The sequence below is a fragment of the Equus przewalskii genome, chromosome 16 (assembly GCF_037783145.1).
Source record: "Equus przewalskii isolate Varuska chromosome 16, EquPr2, whole genome shotgun sequence".
Classification (NCBI taxonomy): Eukaryota; Metazoa; Chordata; class Mammalia; order Perissodactyla; family Equidae; genus Equus; species Equus przewalskii.
Genome location: NC_091846.1, coordinates 69,424,895 through 69,441,371, shown reverse-complemented (window position 1 = coordinate 69,441,371; position 16,477 = coordinate 69,424,895). Strand labels below are relative to the sequence as shown.

Below are 16,477 nucleotides of genomic sequence, written 5' to 3'. Positions count from 1 at the left end.
CTTGGAGGTCTAGTGGTTAACATTCGGTGCTCTCACTACTGCAGCCCAGGTTGGTTTCCCAGTCAGGGAACCACACCACCCCTCTGCTCTTGTTATAGTCTGGCAGCTGCCTGTTGCTGCGATGCTGAAAGCTCTGCCACCTGAATTTCAAATAGCAGCAGGGTCACCCACGATGGACAAGTTTCAGCAGAGCTTCCAGACTAAGACACACCAGGAAGAAGGACCTGATCAACCACTTTCAAAAAATTGGCCATGAAAACACTTTGAATAGCAGCGGAGCATTGTCTGATAACAGCTTCAGAAGGTGAGAAGGATGGTGCAAAAAGACTGGGCAGGTCTCTGCTCTGCTGTACACAGGGTCACTAGGAGGATCGACTTGATGGCACTAACAACAACAAAAATCCATACGCAAGACATTGGCCTGCCCTCTAGCCTCAACACTAACCAAGCTTGTTCCTGTCTCGGGTCTTTGTACTTGCCATTCCTTCTACTTGGGACTTTCTTCAAAAAGAAGAAATTTCACATGGCTGCCCCCTTCTCCTCATAAGTCTCAACTCAATTCAGAGATGATTTCCTAGCCACCCTAGGTAAAGCTACTTCCTCTAGGTACTTCCCATGAGTTACCCTGTTTTAAAGTCTTTATTGACCTTCTCAGTACCCAAATTACCTTATTTATGTGTTTACATGTTTGGTACCTACATCCTCCTGCTGCAATCTAAGTCTTGGTCAATTCTGTATCTCCAGAATCTAGAATACCACTTAGGTCATATTTGGCATTACCTTCTATGTAAGAGACATTAAAAAAAATATAATAGTTTCTTTTCTTTACCCTACAAGGGTTAGGCTGATTCCCAGGCAAATAGAAGTATTTCTGCAATATGTGAAATGGAAATAGGTTTAAAAATTTAAATTTTCACATTAAAAACATTTAAATTGTATTGATGAATATGTAAACCATAAATATAAGTACCAATAAGTTGCCCTTAACTTTGCATTCAATTTAAAGCAGGTTTTATGATTACACACATTATGACTATCAGCTTTTTTATCCCCAGCACACTACCACAATCTATATACTTGCATAGAAAGCAAAGCAAAGAAAAGAAGGGAAAAGAAAAGAAGTGCCCAAACCTGACATCTCAGCAATAAGGATTGATGTAAAGAAAATAGAGAAATAAAATTCCATTCAAAATTGGAATTTACCTCTATACAGGAAACTGGAATATACACTTTCCCCACCTTCTAGGATTAAGACAATTAAGTTTTAGAATCCACGAAGAACAAAGTACTTGATGCCTACAAGGAGTCTGAGGCATGCCAAAACAACCATGAACCGACCACTTGATAAACTAACAACAAAATGTAAAATAAAGTAAAAATTAAGATTTGTACTTTCATAAAATATATTCCATACTTATTAAAATATTTCCTCCAAAAATTTTACCCCTTTTCCTATTTAAGTGGCACTTCATAACCAGATAAAAAGTTCCTTCTATTATTTTGATAGTTTGCTCCAACATTTACAAAAAATACTCCTTTTTGTCTTTAAAGAAAAGAATATTTAAGAAGTAAGATTGTTAACAAAATGATTTCAACATTTGTTAGAATCAAATTCATATGAAATTAGCAAGGTTGCTCACTCAAAAAAAGTAAAAACATTCACAAAATAATAAATCAAATGTTCCCAAAATGTCTTCCTAGGATAATAAAACCAGAAGCAATTTCACCTTCAAAAGTAATCTCACTGAACAGTAAGAGGAAGAAATAGTAATAGTTTTCTTTTTCCCCTCACTGATTTCCAACTTGATAATCTGTTTCAAAGGCCATTACTATGGGATTTGTCTTATCGGTCTTCAGTGCAGCTGCTTGTATTATTTTCCACGTTTGCTACAATCAGTGTTTATACTGTTCAAAATTCTCTTCTTTTTGGCAGTTACTAAAATACAATTTTCTAGTTAATAGATAGTAGAGGAGAAAAAAGGATGTGTGTGCATGGGGGGCGGTCAGAAAGACATTTTCCCATTATATTAAATTTTTAAGAGCAACACCAAATCATAAAACATATGCCACTAGAGACAAGAAAACTGCTAAGCTTCTAGGACTGCATAACAAAAGCAGGTAGACTTGCATCAAAATTAATATTTTAAATTATAGTTGTAAATACATTCCAGCTGTTAAATTGTGATTAAACTTTTTGAAGCACGGTGAAAGGAGTTATTTCTGTTCCACCGGTAGGCTTGTTTCTGAGATGTGTAACTGTAATTGATGTTTTCAGGAATGTGAAAGGAGATGGTTAATAATTATTCTTTCATTTCCTACTTCTTTAGGAAAAAATACCAACCTCTACTTATCCTAAGTTATACATTTATATATCCTATACATCCTAAATAGACGGTTTCATAATACATTTGATGACTCTGGAGTAATCACACGCATACAGTACAAATAACAGCTAATTACTTCTAAGGAGGTGGCGGTGGGGAGAAACATCTAAAAACATGGAAAACATTTATTTGGGAACAAAAACATAAGACGGTTATTTCCAAATCTACTTTTTTTTGTATTAGCAAAGTATAAGGGAAAATGTAAGCAACTTCATTTAATTTTTTATTAAAATATTTACTTTAGCATGCATACACATTTATTAGGATGAAAGTTAAAGTTTGTTCTCAGAATTTGTGGGAATTATTTTAATCTAAAAAACAAAAAAAGAAAATAACTTATTTTTAACTTCTCTTTCCCAAGTGGTGTGAAAATCAATTCATTTTCTTCAAAAACAGAAAATTAAGGTTAAATTCTAAAAACCTACTCAAATTCTGTGTGGACAAGCATTTGCAAATATATCACAGGTAGTCATTCAATCCGCAAACACAATAACATCTATCATATTTATGTGCTTGTATAGTATTCTATATTACACAGGCCCACTGAGCATTTTAAGTTATCATGTTATATAATCTATTTAACACTGCAATCAATTCACAAGTAATTCATTTAATCTGGTATTCTGTAGTAAATAACATGAGATTCATGTGACAACTATTCCAAATTTGTCTGCTTTAACATAGAAAATTAGTTCCACTTAGTTGAATATCAATGACCTATTCAATGTAGAACGCAATAGAGCTGCAATCAGCTTTGTACTGTTATTTATAATAAATTTATCTTCTTTTGAAAATATTTAAGCAAGAATCTGAGAAATAAAAAGAAAAAAGCCTTCAAAGGTATACCATGAATAGCTTCACACCACAAAAATGCAGAAATTGTTAGACCTTAGCAGGATCTCAAGATATTTTCAAAAGTATTTAGCTACTCTTCAGGCCTGTAGACAACCTGCTGTGAGCAGGTGGATAGAAGAAATCATGCCACACAAAGAAACAGGCCAATGGCAGTCAGTCGGCTCTGCTTGCAAATGTTCAAACAACGTGACTACACAACATGAAAATCTAGTCTGTAAAATACTAACAAGAAACAACATATTAAGTCCCAGCAGACAAATGACGTTATAAGAAATGGAAAACTACTCGAGCTGTTCAAAGTAAAACTGAAGAGCCTCTGTCAAGATTTTAAAAATTACTTAACAGGAATACAGTATAGTCAGAGTAATAAAAACAAGTTCTATTCATCCAGCATGTCCACACTATGAAAGTGCTGGGGTGTATGAGGAAAAAGAGAGTGAGCTCAACACATATAGAACACAGCAAATCCTTTGTTTTGCTTCAACACTTTAATTATATGCTACAGGCAGGAAATCATTCCACTTTTTAAAAATAGTTCTAACTTTTGTTAAGCTTCTAAATTAAAATGTATAAAGTTTGTCAACTAGATGATAAATTCATCTTCTGTTTAAAAAATCAATTTAATTTATCTGTTCCTAATTTTACATGACAAAAACCAAAACCGTGGTTGACACATGGGAGAGCACTTAGAAAAATACTATGTGTTTTTTCCTTCTATAAGCAATCTCTGATTTACAAAAGGTTTTGCTTGTGAGCTGTCTCACCCAATAACCCCTAGCCACACATGGCTATTGAGAACTTGAAATGTGACCAGCGCAATTGAGAAACTAAATTTTCTATTTAATTTAATTGTTATTAATTAACATTTAAATTCAAATACAGAAGTAGTGTAATACATTTTTCCTGTTAAACACAACTTCATTATTTTGGTAGGTATTTTATTTTAATTGTCCCATTTTTTTAAGATATTACTGTTGCATTGTTACATGCACGTCAGGAGTGTATGTCATTTCTGGCATCACAGTAATAATTTTTTTATATTGTTTCATGTTAAAATGCTAACATCTTGGATATATTGGGTTAAATTAAGTGAATTAGTAAAATTAATTTCACTTATTCTTACTTTCTTCATGTAGCTACTAAGAAACTTAACACTGCATATATGGTTCATATTAGATTTCTAGTGGACAATGCTGTTTCATTCCACAACATTTTAAATTGGTAATTTGGAAATCAGAATACACCTTTCTACAAAAGAATGAGAAAGGATTGTTAGGTTCTCAGATCATACAATTGAGGCCTATTTAATAAACATCATTACTGATGGACTCTACATTTGCAATCAAAATAGTAGAAAAATACTGGTATATACCCTACATAAAGAAAATAAATATGAAATATTATCATTTTATTTTCCTTGAATAATGATATTTAAGGAAAACTTGGTTTAATTATTAAATGAAGAAAGATTAAAAATTACAAAGTTATAAAGAAGACCTTTAAGTATCTTCAAGAGTTTTCAATGTTAGTATTCCCAGTTCTTTGTTATAAACTATTTCATTTTAACATATACGACCTCCTCCTCCTCCTTTCAGATAGATGCAACACTAACTTTATATTTAAAGTTATCAACAATGGTTACAATTTTTGTCCAAGAGTATGATTTTCTTGAGGTCAGAAGACAACTTAAAGCAGCCAGACGGCTACCCTGGAGTAAGAGGTAGTGTGAAGCAGGCTTCACTGAGCAACGAGTAATTAGTGACACCAGGTGAGAGAGAGCGGAACAACGTGTGCACAACTGCTGAGAAAGAGGAAATCAGGAATAGCCTGAGGTGGACCTTTTTCTATACCTATCAATACCTATCAATAGGTGGTACTATTAGCCTTAAACAGCTCAAGTGCTACCCAGAGCAAATGAAGGTAAATAGGAAAGATTGGAAAGAAGCATGCTTGACAGGCAAGATACTTCTGTGGGCGGGTCCTCGGGAGCCCTCTTGTTTCTCTTTGCTCTCACAGAAACTACAGTGATTCTGTATCTGCAGAGATCAATCAGCTGTTCTACTTAATAGAGTATGGATTCTGCAAATGTTAGAAGGTCGGGAATGGAAAAGAATTGATAAAATGGCTGAGAAGGCTACCTTATGAACATAGCTTTTCTGATGAAGGCTTAGAAGAAATAAAATCTAAATCTTAAAATGAAGGTATTGATAAGACAGATTTACTCCTGAAATTACAAAATGCAGGATGACTATCCATTCATTCACCCACTATTCATCCATCCATTCAGTTATTGGGCCTTTACATGTGCCAGGAACTCAGCAAGGCAGTGAGAATTCAAGATCAAATCAAAACTGAAACAGGTAATTTAGATCAATTAAAGGAAGTTAGGAACGTATGAAATTTATTATCTAAATGATGGTACATGCCAAAATACAATTTATTTTTAAAGAGATTAATGGATAATATCAAGCTTATAAGGTTTACTAATGAAAACCGGGAAAGTGAATAATGTGATCTGATTGGATTTGATTGGATGAATAGGGAGCTAATTCCGAAAGCAAAGGTATGCTTCCTCTCCAACTACTTCACGATCTAGTGAGATAAAGACGTTAACCACTATTTTAAATGTAGTCACAGAGATTCAGCAATAAAAATAAGTATGTGCTAAGTACCCACATATCCTTAAAATGTTAGACTATGCTACCTAGCAGGACATGCTAAGAAAGTGTAAAATCAGCAATTGCCTATCTCCCACCTCAACAGAATACGAAAGAAGTTAAAAATTCATCAGAAGAGGTTGAATCATTGAGCTAAGAATTCGAGGTTGGACACTTAAACTAAGTGAAAGGGACTTCATGAGAATCACATGGTTTCCCATGTGGCTCCTGGATTTTAAGGGACACCTAGAGAAGGATCAGCAATCCTTTTGGTGACACAACAAGAAGAAAAGAGTTTGCTAAGGCAAGGATTTATAACTATCTCTTGTGGCCCAGATGGGGATTGTGCAGAAGAGCTCCAGGCTGGGTCACCACGAGAGAGCTCCCCAACAGGAACATCAGGAGGGATGGGAATCTAGAGGCTGAAGCCAACTGGAAAAGACAGAGCACACAGTAAGGGTTCTGCAGAAAAGGTGTTCTCCCAAATTCACAAAATTGTCCCAAAAGACACTAGCCAACGTTGGACACTTGCCATGCCTGAAAAGAATGAATGCCAGCTGACATCTGCCCAGGTCACCCTAGTTCTTCCTGCCGTGAACCTCTTGTCTTTGCCCCAAACTGCAACTCTCGAGAGACTGCAGATAGCAGGTAAGAAGTGGGAGAGGATTTAAAGCAAGAAAGAAGAAAGCACCACTCTCAGCTTCTCTATGAAAATTTCTTGGTCTGAGGTGGAACTGAGTTCAGGAGAGGTTTTACCAGTTTTGACATTATAATGAACTAGACTTTTAAACACAGCCTCTTCCAAATAGAATACTGCTTGCTTATTACCTGGTAATAACTATACAGATTGCGCGAATTATACCTGATTTTATGCAGGGGAGGAAAGAAGTTGAGAGAATGGGTTTTAGAAACTCATTTGTAAGAAAGCTGCTTCTATTTGTACTAAAAAAAGTTCCATTTACCAGTGAACTGGTTACACAGTAAAACAGACAAAGGAAGGGCAAGTATTGGGAAGTACTCTGAGTAACTTTCTCAATAACTATCTAAATAAAGCCTGTTCCACAATGAGATACCACTTCATACCCATTAGGATAGCTATGATAAAACAACAACAATCAGAAAATAACAAGTGTTGGTAAAAATGTGGAGAAATCGGAACACTTGTGCATTGCAGGTAGAATGTAAAATGGTGCAGCTGCTGTGGAAAGTAGTTCTTGAAAAAATTAAACACAGGATTACTACATGATCCAGCAATTCCACTTCTGTGTATATAACCCAAAGAATTGAAAGCAGGGACTCAAAAAGATATTTGTACACACATGTTCACAGCAGCATTATTCACAATAGCCAAAAGGTAGAAACAATCTAAATGTCCATCAACAAATGAATGGGTAAACAAATTGTGGTATATCCACAAAATGGAATATTATTCAGCCTTAAAAAGGAAGGAAATTCTGACCCATGCTACAATATGGATAAATCTTAAAGACATTACGCTAAGTGAAATAAGCCAGTCACAAAATGACAAATACTCTATGATTCCACTTATATGCGGTACCTAGACTAGGTACCTAGTCAAATTCATACAGTGACAGAGCAGAATGGTGGTTGCCAGGGGCTATGGAGAGGGGGAGAGGAGTGTTAGTGTTTAATGGAATCAGAGTTTCAGTTTAGGATGATAAAGGAGTTCTAAAGTGGTGATGGTTGCACAGTAATGTGAATGTACTTAATGCCACTGAACTATATACATCTAAATGTGGTTAAAATGGTAAATATTATGTTATGTATATTTTACCATAATTAAAGAAAATCCAATTAAGTTTACAAAATAGTGTTGAAAAAAGAAAAACCTAATAAAAGAACAATAGCCCTAATCTCAAACTGGCACAGAATTCTGAACTTCTATCATATTTCTCCTGCTTTTAGAAACTGATAGATGATTGGTGGCTTAGTTTGTAAAAGCACAGAATGTAGGGATCACTTTTAAAACCTTGCCTTTAAGGAGACAGCCACCTGATGATGACAGGTAAGCCTGATAAAAGCTCATTAAAAAAACGAAAAGACAGAGCCAGCCCTGATGGCCTGGTGCTTAAAGTCTGACACGCTCTGCTTCGGTGGCCCAGGTCCAGTTCCCAGGCACAGAACCACGCCACTCGTCTGTCAGTAACCATGCTGTGGTGGTGGCTCACATAGAAGAACCAGAAAGACTCACAACAAAATCATACATCTATGTACTGGGGCTTTGGGGAGAAAAAAAAAAAAAAACGGTCAAAGCAGGGGACCAGTGTTTGCTGGATACAGGATTTTGCGGTCCTTATGGTACCCACTGCTGCATAGAACACTCAACAAATTGTCTCAAGTTCTCATCACCCACGTCTTTCAACCCAACCCCCTTTTTTCTTTACACTGCCAGCACCCTACTTTAGGATCTCTTACCTCAGGAGTGAAGTAATATGGTTATCTCCTAGAGGAAGTCCTTCCTACCTCCCCCTTCAATCCCTTAACCTCTCTTCTATTGTGAAGGCACATTAACCTTCCACAACAGCATTTTGATGGACATTATTTTCCTCTGTAACAACGTTTCAACAATATCTCCACTGTTGATTGAAAAGCACAGCCTCTTTAACCTTCTGTTCATAACTTGGCTCCTCCAATCTATTTCCCCACACTTAGCTTGCATTACTACCCTACCTCAATGCTTCCCAATCCATCTCCCATTTTATGAACATACTTTTCTAAGGTGTGTCTCAAATATCATCTGATGCCCTGAGCCTGCAACACATGCACAGACACAGACACAGACACACACACCCTTTTAAAGTGGCTAAAGATTCCCTAGAGACAAATGGAAAATGAAAGGGAGTGACTGACAGAGAGCTTGTAGCTTGTGAAGGTAAATATAGTGACCAGAATTTCATATTAAAGGAAAAATCACTTTTTTGTTTATCATTAATTGAGAAACACTTCATAAACACAACAAATCTTCTAAAGAATTCTAAGGTTGGAAAGGGTGAGGAGGCAGCAAGCTGGTAAGGGAGAGAAACACATGACTACAGGTAGTGCTGGCACAACTGGTCATCCATATTTTAAAAAGTAAAGGCGGATCTTAACTCACCCCGTACACAGAAATCAATCCCAGGTGGATTAAGGATTTAAATGTGAAAAGCAGAACTTAAAAGGTTTGGAAGAAAAATATAGGTAAGTATCTTTACTCATGAGCTTGGCAGTAGAAGAGGATTGTTAGGCAAATACAAAACACACAAACCATGAAGGAAAAGATTGAAAATTCTGATAGTAAATCTCTGATTTAAAACTTCACTTTCTAACTTAGAAAGGTAAAAATATAAGCTACAGACTGGAAGTTATTTGTAACACATATAACTAACAAAGAATCAGGATCCACAAAATATGAACAACTTTCATGAATTAAGAAAAAAAGACAATTTAATTTTAAAAATGGGCAAACGCCATGAACAAGCATCTTGAGAAGAGAAAACAGGACTGTCAATAAACATATTTTTTGAATGCTCATTGTCATTATTAATCAGAGAAATATACATTAAAACCACAAAGAGATACCATTTAAATCTACCAGTCAGGAAAAACTTAAGTAGTCTGGATACCAAGCGTCCACTAGGATGTGAAACAAAATGTTCACGGTGCAGATGCCTGTGTTCAAATTCTGGCTCTTCCATTTACTAGGAGAATGCCTTGGGCAAGCAATTTAGCCTCTACAGGGCTGTTTACCCAACTGCAAAATGAGGGATAACATTAGTACATACTTTATTGGACTGCTGTGAAGATTAAATAAATTAATACAAAGAAGTGCTTAGAAGAGTCAGTGCCTGACATCATAAGTATACGATAAGCTTAGCTTATCATTCATATTATTAATATCATCATCATCACTATTGGTAGGCATGTAAATTGGTACAGGCACAGAGGGAAGACCTTCTGGCATTACCAAGTAGGATTAAGGATGCATGGTCCCTACAACCCAGCCATTCCACTGGCATATTCCTTGGAGAAACTGTCATTTCAAGAAGAAACATATAATACTAGAAGAACGTTCGTAGAAGCATTATTTGTGTAACAAAACAAATAAGAAAAATGTCTAAAAGAGGAAGAATACATAAATTGTGGCATATTAATATGACATTAACATGTATAATGAAAATAAACTAAGGCTGCATGCATCTCACTAACATAAGACTGGAGGAAAAAGCAGCACACAGAAGCATAGGGAGTACGGTGATGTTTACATAAAGTTCAAAAACAGGAATCGCTAAATAATGTATTGTTTACAATTTTATTCTATATGTAAATATCCCTGAAGAAAAGGAAGAGAGTGATAAATTTAAAAATCGGGATGGTGGTTACCTCTAGGGCAGGAGGAAGGAAGATGTTAATCAAGGGGGAGCACAAAGTCAATAGTATTGGTAATGATTCCCTTTTTAATCTAGATGGTGGGTAAACAGGTTCACTGTGTTATTCTTTAGCAGTTATAAGATTAGTAAGCATTACTTTGTGTATACAAAATAGTTAATAATAAAAAGTTTTAATCTATTTACAAAAATCCAGAAAAAAAAGAACAGCAGTTACTGCTGTAAAATCATTTGAAAAATACCTGTGGTAATATCCATCCAACAGTTCTCCTCTGAACTTACCATAAACAAGGACAAGAGAAATACAAACAGATACATAGTAATATTTTCATAGCTATTTGCTTGGAAGTAGTGAGCTGAACATCTTGGGCAATGCAGCCCAGGAAGTCAGCATAGAGAAAAGAGTTAAGAATAAATCTTGAAGATGTGCCGATGCTAACAGGCAGGTGGAAAAGAAACCAACAAAGAACCCTGTGAGGCTACCAGTTATTTCCTCCTGTTGTTCTTCCAAATTCCTCCATCACACAGTGCCATTCATCCTGATTGTTACTATTTTCCAGGCAAAATGACTTGCTACTTCCTTTTCTGTAACACCTCCTAACTTCTCTCTTTGCCTCCAGTCTCACCCTTCTTCAATCCATTCTACGATGTAAACCCCAACTGTGTTCACATCATCACTTTCTTGGTTAAAACTCTTCCATGGGTCCCCATTGGCTTAAGGATAAAGCAGAGCCCATAATATGTAACTGACAAAGCTACCAATGACTTGGCTCCTACTTACCTTAATTTTGCTCATCACTCCCAACATAGTCTGTTTACAAAGGTTTAATGCAGTGGTTCTCATACTGTGGCCCCTGGACCTACAGCATCATTATTATGTAGGGGAGGAAGACATTTCCTCTTCCCAAATGGGGGTTCGTCTGGCCGGAGAACGAATTAAATTCACATGAGACAGAATAGCAAGAGAAAATTAAACAAAGCTTTATGAGGAACCATCGCCCGGGTCCTTTCTTCCCAAAGGAAGAAAGGGCACCGAAGAAGTGGGGTGCACAGAGTGGTTATATACCCCCAAACAGGGTGTTTCACATGTGATTGAAATGTCCCTCCCACAATAGTCACAAGATTGCCCTGTCTGCACAGTGCTTGATGGACACAGTCTGCTATCTTGGTGGGCGTAGCAGGAGGCAAGTCTATCGTCTGGAGCTGGGCGGTCACAGGTGAGCGCAGCAACCAGTTCCTAGCCTAAGGAAAGATGCTTAATCCTTAAAGAAATACCAACGTTGGGAGGGGGAGGGAAGTGAGTTACGGGAGGTTACCAGACTAGCACAATAAAATGCAGATTTTAAGTCCTTGCCTTTGGTATTGATTAAGAGTTTCTAGAGAGAAGGTCATCTCCTTTCTTCTTCCTGGTACAGAGAGGGAGGCACCTTTTACAGATAGAGACTTACCTTACAAATGTAAGTGTCCTAACAAAGGGCAAGTTCCATTCCTCAGAGCCTCCTTCCCTGTCCCAGTTTATCAAAAGCAATCAGCCTCAAATAATCCTGATGCCAAAGAGATATATCTTGGGGTGGCCAATTTCAGGTCCCCACAGTACCTGGAAACTTATTAGAAATACACACCTTGCCCAGACCTACTAAATCAGAGTAAACTCTGCAGGCAGGTGCGACAATCTGAGTTTCAACAAGTCTTTTAGTTGATTCTGAAGCACATTAAAGTTTGAGCATCACTGGTTTATGAGTATGAATGAGAGGTAAATTACTAACTGAAGAACCCTGATGGGGAAAATAGAAAAGTCCTAGATAGCACTGTGGTTAGAAGCACACACTCTGAGTCACACTACCAGGCTTCAAATTTCTGCTCAGCTTCTTCCTGGCTTTGAAATCACAGGGAAATCACTTAGCTTGCCTCAGCATAGTGCAACGCTTGCTTAACAACACGGATCCCACAGCAAGACTGCTTGGATTTAAATACTGGCTCCACCTCCTATTAGCTGGGTGACCTTGAACAAGTCACTTACTTTCTCTGGGCCTCCGCTGCCTCATTTACAATAGCATAAATAATAGTACCTACTTCATACAGTTGTTGTGAAGATGAAATGCGAAGAAGCTGTGCTTACAACTATACCTGCCACGCAGTAAGCACTATGTGTTATTTATTCTTATCATGTTATTAATTTGACAAGGATCATAGTATATTCTGGAGATAAAAAGAGTCAACACTGAAAGCTACTTCCCATAGAAAATAAATAAAATTAATCTGTTCTGGTAAGGAAAAACTTTGCTCACCTTTTTTAAAGTAAATGACTTTTCTTTTCCAGTATACCATTTACCTCTCTGAAAGAGGTCATTTCCTTCCAACGAGAGAGCACTTAACTGGAAGCAATGACCTCCTCTAAAGAGCCAAGGGTCTGCCTTGAGGGGTCATTTATTTCACATTAATTTTTTTCTTTTTTAAGCAAAGAACTTGCAAGAATTAAAAGGGATTTATTGAACATTATCCCTATGCTAGGAAAAATATTTCTACGGATTATTCTAAGTATATTATTTAGAATACACAAATATATTAATATAAATATATATACAAATATATTCTAAGATATCCAATGTTAATTTAGCTAGAAACTCCACGTGTAAAAGTGCCATTAAGACATCTATGTGCACAGTCATTGAGGAGGACTCTGAAAATATGATGATAGAAAGATTTGGATAGTAGGACTTCGTATCTCTCTCTACTCAGAACTGAGAGGTCATACTATCTCCTCCTGACCAAAACACACGAATGCCTGAGCCACAGCACATTCAATGCAGAGTATATTCTATTGAGCATAAACAAGTGTGACATAACCCATTTTTGAAGACATAATAAATGGATCTAAGTGATGTGAAATTAGGCACTGATATTTTTTCCATCGGTCTCAAAGTGTTTCACTTCATTAGAATATGAAAGAAAATATGAGAGAAAAAATATACTGGAACAAGTCACAAAACCAAAGTCAAAATACAGAACTCATTACAGAGAGTTCAATATTTCTTAGAAACCCAGAGATAATATACCAATTGAACCTGGCTTGGAAATTAGTTTAGTCATCAAATATTTACTGGGGGTGTCTTGAATCCTCTGACCCACAGTCTCTAATAGAAGTATATATGAATCTAGTTTAGAGTAATCTTTATCTGCGATTCTCTTGATTATTCTAGGTTTTAAAAATCAGTTTCCTGCATAAAATCCAATTAAGGGAATGCAAGAAACATTTTCCTAAAAAAGAAAAAAGAACAAGCATTTAATGCTATGGGGGGGGGGTTATGATTTTTATTTGCATGTGATAGCCACACGTTCCACGGTATTTTTTATTTTTTTTTTCTGGAGCCTTAAACCTCAACTATAAGTGCGGTGAAGGAATTTAGGCAGAATCTCTTTTCATAGCTGTCTACTTTAAAATGTAGGTCACTGATCACAAAGAACTTTCAGGCAACTCTGGATTTCAAGGCATCTCCTCGATGCAAGACATTTTATATGGTGGGGGAAGAAAGGTTAGCAAATTAAGATTACTCACTTTTCAAAAGGCATCAATGTGTTATGGAAAGTCAGCCTGAACAGCTCATGTTTCTGTTGATCTAATACTATACAACTTCAATTGCATAGAAAAGGAAGGCAAGAAAGTAAGTTCTATTTCACAACTAAAAACTCACGATGACAAAGAAAACTGCTAATCTAATATTTTTAGAAAACCATGCAGGATGCTTTATTTACAACAAAGGGTAATACACTAACTTTCCTAGATTTCTCAAAAAAAGAAAACCTTGATTCTTCAGAATAAGACTTCACTCAAGATCCTCTAAAATAAGAAAAAAACGTTTTCAACTATAAAATGTATGAGATGGACTATCCCTGTAAGTATTAACCACACAGGTACAGGTAAGGATTGTGGACTTGATGGAGCCCTCTAAGTAAATCATCAGACTATTTACCTGTATCGTCCTCTCAGTGCCATCAATGTTGACAGACAATAAGGGTGAAGCCAGGTTCCACGTGCTGGTCACATTTAGTTTCGACCCATCAACTTCCACCTGTTGTGACACCAAATAAGACTGTTACCACGAAGAAAGACAGAAAACTGATCTCAAGTTCATTGCTGCATACAAAGCAGCAGCCATTTTAAACAGATGGCTCCCAAACAACCTGTCATGTTTACTGCTCCCGCCATGAAAGACAGGGTCCAACAAGAGTCTTCTTAGCCATCTCTGGGGAGAGGTGAAGGACCTGGGCACAGCTGCCTCCGGGTACTGAGGTTTCAAGTGATTTCCAGTAAGTAACAAACAGCCTTCTAACTCTAAACCTATCTGGACATGCTACATTTACTGCAATTAGACAAGTAATGCATATAAATTCCAGTGACATTTTGCAACCCACACAACAGGGCTTGCATATAATATCCTCTCCAAGGACCAAGAAAGAACTTTTTCTGTGTTAATTTTAATGAAGGACTATGCATTGTTATCTTAATTAAACAGAAGCTTTAATTAGGCAAAATTCTTTGATGTTGAATGTTAAAAGTCCATTTGAACTTTGAAAAGTTCTGGCATATTTTTGTTGATCATAAATGACTAATTTCATCAAGTCATCATTTATGAAGATGCAAAAAAAAAACCCCACATAATCTTTTAAAACAGAGATAGTTTAAGAGAAAAATTCTAACTTTAAATAATATAAAACTGAAAAAAATCAAAGCTAATTTAAAATAAAAACTCCCATTAGTAATTTCTTCCTTTTCACTCACTGATGCCCTACTCTTCAATATGAGAGGTAAGAGAAAAGAATGTTATTATTTTAAGTCCACAGTAAGCAACCCAATAAACAGATATTTAAGTTTCAAAATAAACCTATAGCAGAGCGAAGATATATGATCCCTAACAATTCCTTCATTATCACTTCATTCTCTTAAAAGATACTCACTTATTAAAATAAAAGACACATGGACTTACACTGTTGAGAAGCATACGTGTAGATATGGAAGTTTGTCTGAATAGATGTTTATGTATTTATATATTTTCCCTAGAGTGTGGTCATAAAGTCTAGAAACAAAGATATGCTATCGGCTACATAATGAAGTATCAGTAGGACTTATATTATGCACTGGAATGTGTTTCTGACTTCAGTGGCCTCCCTGTACAAACAGTACAGTTCAGTAACTGGGAGGAAAAAACAGTGGCATCGAAATCACACCGCCTTGGGTCTCACTTCTGTTTTGCTAAGTTGGAGTTGTTTACCAAGCTGGAGTGTTTAACCTCTCAGAGCTTCAGTTTCCAAACTATAATACAGTAAAATATCTAACCAAGAGGGTGCTGTAAAGGTTAAACAAGTTAACATTCAAAAGTCTCTACCAATATTCCTGTCATGGTAGGTCCTAAATATTTTCCCCCTTCTCCTGTCTCTAATGGTTTTACTACCCTTAAATGAGTTTTAAAAATAAGGTCAGATAATCATACTATCTCATAAATTATTTACTATTAAAACACTACATGATAAAAATCTGAGCAGCAGAAAGACTGTAGTTTTGATTAAAGCAGCAATAATACATTTTAAAATTATCCTATTTATTCCCTCACCTCCAAATTAAATATTATGCAATGAAAGATTTCCAAAAGAAGCTTTCAATAGATAAGGTTTTACAAATAGTAAGTGCTTTTTAAAACTGAAAACAATATTTGCTTTGAAATGGCTTCTAAATTTAAGAGGTTAAAAAAGTTCAATAATCCATTATAAAAGTTTTGTTTTATTTGTGAAAAAAGAAAGTTAGAGGCTGTAAAGAAAGATTTTGAATGATAATCATTTAAAATTTGTATTTGATATTAATTTCAAATATACAAAGGCTGGCAGAATAAAATTGCAATTGCTATCTTTAGGGCATATGAGAGGGAACTGAGAAAAGAACCTAATCTACTCAAATCATGTTAAAGGAGAAATCAATTTACCACAAACTGAAATAAACCATTTTTAAGGATGCTCAAACAAAATGTGACATATCCATACAATGGAATATTATTTGGTAATAAAAAGGAATGAAATACTGATACACGCTACTACATAGATGAACCTTGAAAATATGTTAACTGAAAGAATCAAGTCACAGAAGACTACAAATTATATAGTTCCATTTATATGAAATGTCCAGAATAGAAAAACCCATAGAGAC

At 35.9% G+C, this 16,477-nt stretch overlaps 1 protein-coding gene across 8 annotated transcripts in view; it reads right to left on the bottom strand.

The window, feature by feature from the left end:
* The window catches only part of PCCA (propionyl-CoA carboxylase subunit alpha), a 416,711-nt gene that overhangs the window by 82,614 nt on the left and 317,620 nt on the right, over window positions 1–16,477 (bottom strand). For 5 of the 8 annotated variants that reach the window (XR_011528233.1, XM_070579174.1, XM_070579175.1 and 2 more), the window contains one exon: window positions 14,253–14,351. The exons of the other annotated variants lie outside the window; for them this stretch is intronic. Coding sequence is in view for 4 of the 5 variants with exons in the window: in XM_070579174.1 (XP_070435275.1) it covers window positions 14,253–14,351 (99 nt within the window). In the remaining variant the exon portion in view is untranslated. The remainder of the gene's footprint in view (window positions 1–14,252; window positions 14,352–16,477) is intronic. 8 annotated transcript variants of the gene reach the window in all.